Here is a 7382-nt window from a genome sequence, read left to right as displayed (position 1 = left end):
ACATTCCCCTCTTATATATATCCGCCTACCCTATATCTAGTAAGAACTAGAACATTCGCCAAAGTACAGGATAATTCAAGAAAGGAGAGAGCGTGAGAATCACATGATCTTGATGATGCAACACTATATTCAATATAATCATTTAACACAATACCCATATTAATTTACACTTATAAATTTCTATAGTTTCTCTCATAATAAAGAAGTAATGGGAGCTAAAATTCCTGATTGAAACTAAAATAAAGTAAAAACTAACTACAGTACAAAAATTTGACTACTCTACAATGTATTTACTTACATTAGTGTAAAGTTCTAATTTTATGAGAAATTATGTTTGGAATTTGCAATCGTAACATCATTTTTACTAACTACAAGGTAACTCTAAATTTCAAACTCATTTCAAGAGCTTAATTAAACCAATAGTTTTTGTATAAGTACTGCTTACTTTACAAACACACATAGATGATACTCAATGGAAATGTAAGAAAAACTTATCAGAATAAAGGCAAATCTAACTGTTTGAAATTCACATAAATGGTACAAAGTCTTTCTGTGATGTACACATGTAACAGATACTAATAGTTATAGGCATACATAAAAGTATATTTTCTTGCCAAGTTAAACTGTTCTGGTGCAATTATGAAAAATAATTTATCTTTCATTTACAGCTTTGTTTAGATTATTTATATTATTCAAGCTAATCATTTAACTATACTAAACTATATAGAAACTAAAACTAATTTAAATATAACAAAATATACCTCTTAATGCACTTTTAGATATTAGATATTCACAATATTAATAAGCCCAAACACAATAAACTCACATGGCAATGATCATTAAAAAGAAGAGCTCTAACTTTGTCTGCACTTTTACATGTTTTTATAGTCAAAGGATGCATCATGTAATACTTAGGGAGATTTTCTTCATTATTTTGATAAATTTCATTGTCCTTCACTCTCCATAATGCCAGTTTGGTATCTCTTGACCCTGAAAAAAAAGAAAATTTCAAAACAATAATTTTACTGGAAAATATTAGATCTAATCACATATAATTATCAAAAGTGTATTATGAACATATACACATCAGTGTTTTCTCCACTAAAACATCTTACACTTCAATCTGACTACCCCATAAGTGACAACACATCCTTGTAAATGATGCTGCTATTCCTGAAATACAGAGAATATATTCTAAAACTGATAATGACATATGATCATGATGTTTTTTGTCATTTCTATAAATGAAATATGATCAAAATTTCTAATTTGAGATGCGTGAGATGTTAACATTTTCCTTACCTGAAAATATATTTCAGATAGATAATTACCTCTTCACCATTAAGAGCTATTACCTCATGTGCAACTGCCATGGAATTTCCCATGGATGCCACAAGCCTTGAACAAACTCCAAACTCTACACATGTCAAGGTGTATTGTGCCAGTCTATGATGTAATCACAATAATGCTGTAGATCCCCCACCAATAGCACAGGAACACAACCTCCATATGCAGTAATCCCCTTGAGCACTAGCACATAATCATAGGCTCATTTTTGATGTTTGTTTGTTGTGAATTTTGTGCAAATTACATTAGGACTATCTGCGTTAACCGTCCCTAATTTAGCAGTGAAAGAATAGAGGGAAGGTAGCTAGTCATCACCACCCACCGCCAACTCTTGGGCTACTATTTTATCAATGAATAGTAGGATAGACCATCACATTATAATGCCCCCATAGCTGAAAGGGTGAGCATGTTTGGTGGGATGGGGATTCAAACCTGTGACCCTCAGATTGCAAGTCAAGCACCCTAGCCACCTGGCCATGCCAGGCCCATTCTTGATGAGGCAAACAAAATGCACCAGAAGTGGGAAGGAAGGATGGGAGATCGTTCAGAGAGATAAATATCTGTCTGAAATACATCTTCAGGTAAAGAATATGTTAACTTCAGACATTTTACTTGCCTCTCTGCACCACTAAGAGCTAGAATCTACAGTGAAAGTGGTTGAGGAGCCAATGTTTATCAATTACAGAGATGAGCTCCTTTCTGAAATAGCAACAGAAAGGTTAAACCCATGATGTGCGACTTCTATGAGATTGGGAGAGTCACCTTGTGAAGCAGCACCCAGTGGGAGACTGTGTACTTCTCAAGCAGGAAATACTCTTCCCCAATAGCTTTTTTAAGGACTGAAATAGTAGAGCAAAGGATATCAGGAAAATCCAGTGCTGTTGGTAACATGTTGTCAAGGCAGACATAATGTTAAATGCTATAGGCTATTGTCTTGATTAAATACTTATGAAAAAGATACTATAAGGACAGGCAGAGGGAGGAGGCACTCTAACCTGCATCCCAAGTTCCATCTAGCTGGACATATCCACTGAAAACTATTTAGGAGATACTGTAATGAGGCATCCTGTACTACACTTCCAAGGAACACCCCAGCCTACATCTCAAACAATGGGTGGGCCCAACAGGTCTCTTACTGGGAAGAAAGACACCACTCATAAAGGAAACTCTCCATGTCAGCATACGCAATAGCTTGGGACTGGAAAAGTAAGGATTCCCTTGTGCATATTGGAGGAAGAAAACAAAGAATGTGCATGTACTACTGTCATTAGGCATAATAATCAGGAATTGGGTCCCAACTGAGAGACAGTACAATGGGTTACTATGACGAAAGACAGTAAGTGCAATGCACTGTAAGAGCAGGAAAACACCTGGTGCTGTCTTTTTTTTTAAGGTGCAAAAATGGCCATGTTAATTCTATAATTATACTAATGAAGCAGTCTTGCAAAAATCTCCATCTTAATAGTGGCAGATGGACTTAACACTTGCTGCATTCCTTTGCTCAATGCAAATTTTAGGTAAATATTCCCCGAGTCAGTATTGACCACTGAGCAGAATCCAATGACACCAAAAATAATGAATGGAGTTTTCAATTCCACATGCTTTTTGTGTATGTGTGTTTTGCTTCCTCCTTTGTTCTTTTTCTGTTTGTTGAATGTGTACAAAAAGAATGGTAGACACATGATGATATCATGAAATGTGTGATGGACATGGAGATCAAATTAGATCACCAAAGAAATTGGAAATGAACATCAACAGGCAAAACTCACCACAATAGAGCCTCTGAATAAAGAGGAGAATGGCAACCAGAGGTGCCATGATGTAAATAATAGGGGATGGATGTATTAGAAGTCCACATACCAACCTGCATGATCTACAACAAAAGTTGGTACCATGTAGACACATGTATGGGTTGGAGTTTTTTTCAAGGCTTGTGACATGCACAGGAATTCCACAACAGCTGCACATGAGGTAATAACTCTTAGTGGTGCAGAGAGGTAAGCAATATTTCTGAAATGAAAATCTGGTTTAATTAAACTGTTATTTGAACTAATGTATCCAAAACTCAAGTAAAATTCTGCATGAAACCTGATACTGTTTATGAAGATGCATTTGCAGTGGTACCATTCACCCTATAAATGAACCTATGGATCAAAGAAAAACCTATGGAAAGCTTATAGCACTTCAATATTATATGTTTAACTTAAAAAATAAAATGTTATGTGTGTGTGTGTGTGTGTGTGTGTCTCTAGATAATCATATTGTAATTCTGGTTAGCATAAAAAATTATTGTAGTTTCTTAGACACACAAGTTTCTTTCCAGATTATGTATAACACTGTAAACCAATATTCATGAGACACTGTCAGTTATACTATACAGCTTAAATAAACAGACAGCTTTACAACACATCTTTTCTAAATAAGACTTAACATGTAAATACAGTTTACTTCTGCTTTCAGTGTTGTAAAATATTTCTGGAATGTATATAAGTCAGGAAACTACTAATTAGCTTAATGACTGAACAGGTTTAATTTAATGGGAAACTTTACTATTCATTACATGGCTTTTTTCAGTCATTTCTCTACATATTAGTGCATTTTCAGCAGCACCTAGTTGAAATTTTTATATAATTTACCAGGAAGAGTATAACCTAAAATCTACTACAGATACTAGAAAGTATGAGGTTATAACTAATTGATCTTTTATAGAGAAGATTACTAAGGAGTATTAAACTTAGTATAAGTAACACGTTTTGTATTTATGTACATAAAAGTTCTACTAATTTTGATATCTGCCAAATCACATGGACCTACCTTCATTTTTTAAACAAACTAATATTATTAATGTTAATTTAAATAATTTTAGTATTGTAAATGAGTATTACAGTTTTCTAAGTAAACATCTTAATGTTTATCATTCTGAGTGTATTATATTAGTCTTTCACTAGATAACTGGTCATCACCAACTCTAGTTTTTTTTAGCATAATGCATTACTGTCTTATCAACAACAATCAATTTAGTAGCCCTAGTTATTTTTGTTTTAGATTCTAGTGAAATTAAATTCATATCAGTAAAGTTAACATTTTCCTAGATTGAAAATGTATTTCCAATAATACATACCTCTGCTGATATATAGAGCTATTACGTGAATGTCAGGGTTTCAACTTTGCCCATCTAAGCATTGGTCTGATTTTTTCTCACTTGCTTCAGTCTTTTATACTCAACTCAATTACCCTTGGTGATATTTGTCTCGCGATGCTCTCCACCTACGGCAATGCACTCTCTATCCTGGTACTGTACATAAGCACCTCATTCAGATAATTTTATCACTTTTTTCGAGACTGATACTATAACCAGTCTCTAACACTGGCTCTTAGTGGGGAGGAAGAGCAGAAGTGTGTCGGTGGAGGTAAGTATTATTGGAAATACATTTTCAATTTAGGAAAATGATAACTTCCAAAACATACTTACCTCCACTGCCACTGATAGCTAGAATCCCACATTGAGAAGATGGAGGGACCTGTGAGGGCATTATTTGTACAGAAAACATCTGCGTAGATCATGAAGAATGGTACCCGAGTGGGAGAACCACAATACATCCAGAACAGGTACGCTCTTCATCCTGAACTTAGTTCTTCTATCAAGGGTGGAATTGTACACGAGTAATCATCACTATAGGCCAGCCCCAACCAGACAGCTGAGGTTCCAACACTCGGGCTTGGAATTAGGGGGTCTTGGTCCCTATATACCACATTAGTTACTAGGGCAATTGGACCGCAACTATATATAGATATATCTTTGACTGGATCCCAACCTGTAGCCGTAAAGTGATGTGTTCTGAACCACCAAAATCACAACAAGAAGGTATGCACCACCTAAGCAGACAAACCTTATCCTCCACCTGAAGAAGCCCAAAAGGTAACAGCCCAGGCTCAGAATGACAGGATTGTGTATGCCTTACTCAACCAAAGGAACAGAAGTTATCCAGTCTGGAATTATGAACATTCGTCCTCACTCCTCAACCAAGTGGACAAGGAGCCTTCCACTTACCTCTAGAATTATGGGGAGGATGTGGAACAACTGTGCTCAAACAAGGACCCAGGATGGGACCACTCCACATTCGGAATTATGGAGAGATAGCGGACCTCCTTCCATGAACAATATACTGAACAGATATTGATCAATTGAACACACCCCAACTGGATAGCCAAGCATCAAATCTAAACTGGTATTATGAGTAGGCTCTCATGTAGGCTGGTAATGCTCCTACCAACATTTGGGAAAAACATCCATGGACCCAGGTAGGAGGGCCCCCAACTTCACCCTCTTTTCCAAGAGTGGAAGAATTTGCTCAAACACTCTGGAGGAAAAGCCTCTGTCCACCAACATAGTGACTGGAAACCAGGTGTGGTAAGGACTCCCTAGCTCTACTAGTAGAATCTGGGGGGGTAATGTGTGTTGGGGAGTCCTGAGGAACAGTGCAATAAGTGAACAAAGTCCCTAAATTTCTAAAAGCAAACTGACCCCAATTTATTCGATCTGATGATCAGCAGAGATTGGCAGGATCCCCTTCAGCTTTACTCATAATAGTCCATGAGTGGCAGTACACCATAATATGGTAATACCATCTGGTGAGCTCCTAGATGGTCTTATGGAACACCTCATTTCTATAGAGTCTGTTGCAACTGGTAGTAAATATAGAGAAAATTGGTTGCTAGTGCAGAATTGCCACAGAGTGTGATCCAGTGAAAAAAAAAATGGTAAAGGACCCTGGAAAGTAAAGAGACAAGAGGAAGGAAAAAAAATACCCCTCTTATAATATAGCAGATGTGGTCAAAACAGGCACAGGAGGTAGGCAAAAACTCTCAGAAGAAGAAACTGCCAGATCGTGTAAATAATGTGAGAGAAAAGCATTGGGAGAAGTCCATGTACCAGCGCACACGATGTCCTCCAGTGAGCAATTCAAATGGGCAGCTAAAGACATAGAAATGTGATGAATCTGATGAGATGTGACTATTAGAAGTTTCCTTGCCTATAAAGAAAGTCCAGAATAAGCAATATGGAACAATTTGTGAAGTCACCTCATCAAGGTAATTGGGGATAAATCCTAGGAAACTGAAGGAGCCTAATGAATAAAGAGTTAATTTTTAGCACCTCGAAAGTAGTTAATGCGAGCCACATAACACCTCAGGGTCCTGATAGGACATAACAAGTGATCTATCTCCTTCCCTGGCTGCCAATGTCTTATGAAGAAAGGACCTATCAGAGTATACCCGGACAAAGGTGGAGTGATAAAGAGTCCTGTAAATATGTGGTGTAAACAACTCTGACCTACAACATCCACATGCCAGCAGCAACAAAAAAATACACTTTAAAGGCAATACATAGTACATGAGGCTAAAGGCTCAAATGGATGTTGATATAAAGCATGTAATACCACTCAAATTCTCAGTTAGGAAATTGAAAAGGCCTTTTGGGATGAAGGACTTGAAACAGCTGAGAAGACCAGACAGCACAGGAGACTCAAATACTTTCCGATGTTTAGAATATTGAAAAGTAGTTGATAAAGTTACCTTATTTAAAGCCACAGTAGAGTAAGCTGGACCTTTGTCAAAAAGCCAGGTCAAAAAACAAGATATGGTGGGCACATTTGGGTGAAGTGGGTTCAATTTCCTCGTGAGACACCATTGGCAATAAGTGTGCCACTTCCATTAATAAATGGCCATTATGTGTCTACGGATAGTTTAAGACAACTACAAGGTAACTTTAGAAGTTAACCCTTTTCGAGACAGGTCTCAGGTGAAAGGCCATGCCATCTCCTTTGTTGACTCGCATTCAAAATTTTATTGAACTACTATTTCATGAATTTATGTCAACAAGTTTGGTATCAAACTATAGGTTATAGTTCAAGTTTTAGAACTATATATTACTCAATTTCTTAATTTAAAAGCAAACATTAAAAAATCAGATAAACATCGATTTTTCTGTGTCACGTGGTATGTTGAATGCAGCACTGGTTCAAAATTAGATGTTT

The 7382-nt window shown here is 36.6% G+C and overlaps 1 protein-coding gene across 5 annotated transcripts in view; it reads right to left on the bottom strand.

The window, feature by feature from the left end:
- LOC106465614 (DDB1- and CUL4-associated factor 12-like) overlaps positions 1-7382 on the bottom strand; it is a 34443-nt gene that overhangs the window by 6424 nt on the left and 20637 nt on the right. For all 5 annotated transcript variants that reach the window (XM_013925850.2, XM_022393545.1, XM_022393546.1 and 2 more), the window contains exon 5: positions 827-990. In XM_013925850.2, the coding sequence (XP_013781304.1) occupies positions 827-990 (164 nt within the window). The remainder of the gene's footprint in view (positions 1-826; positions 991-7382) is intronic.

The sequence above is a fragment of the Limulus polyphemus genome, unplaced genomic scaffold (genome assembly GCF_000517525.1).
Source record: "Limulus polyphemus unplaced genomic scaffold, Limulus_polyphemus-2.1.2 Scaffold2000, whole genome shotgun sequence".
NCBI lineage: Eukaryota > Metazoa > Arthropoda > Merostomata > Xiphosura > Limulidae > Limulus > Limulus polyphemus.
The sequence above is the reverse complement of the archived record's forward strand: the minus strand, read 5'-3'. Positions and strand labels throughout refer to the sequence as shown.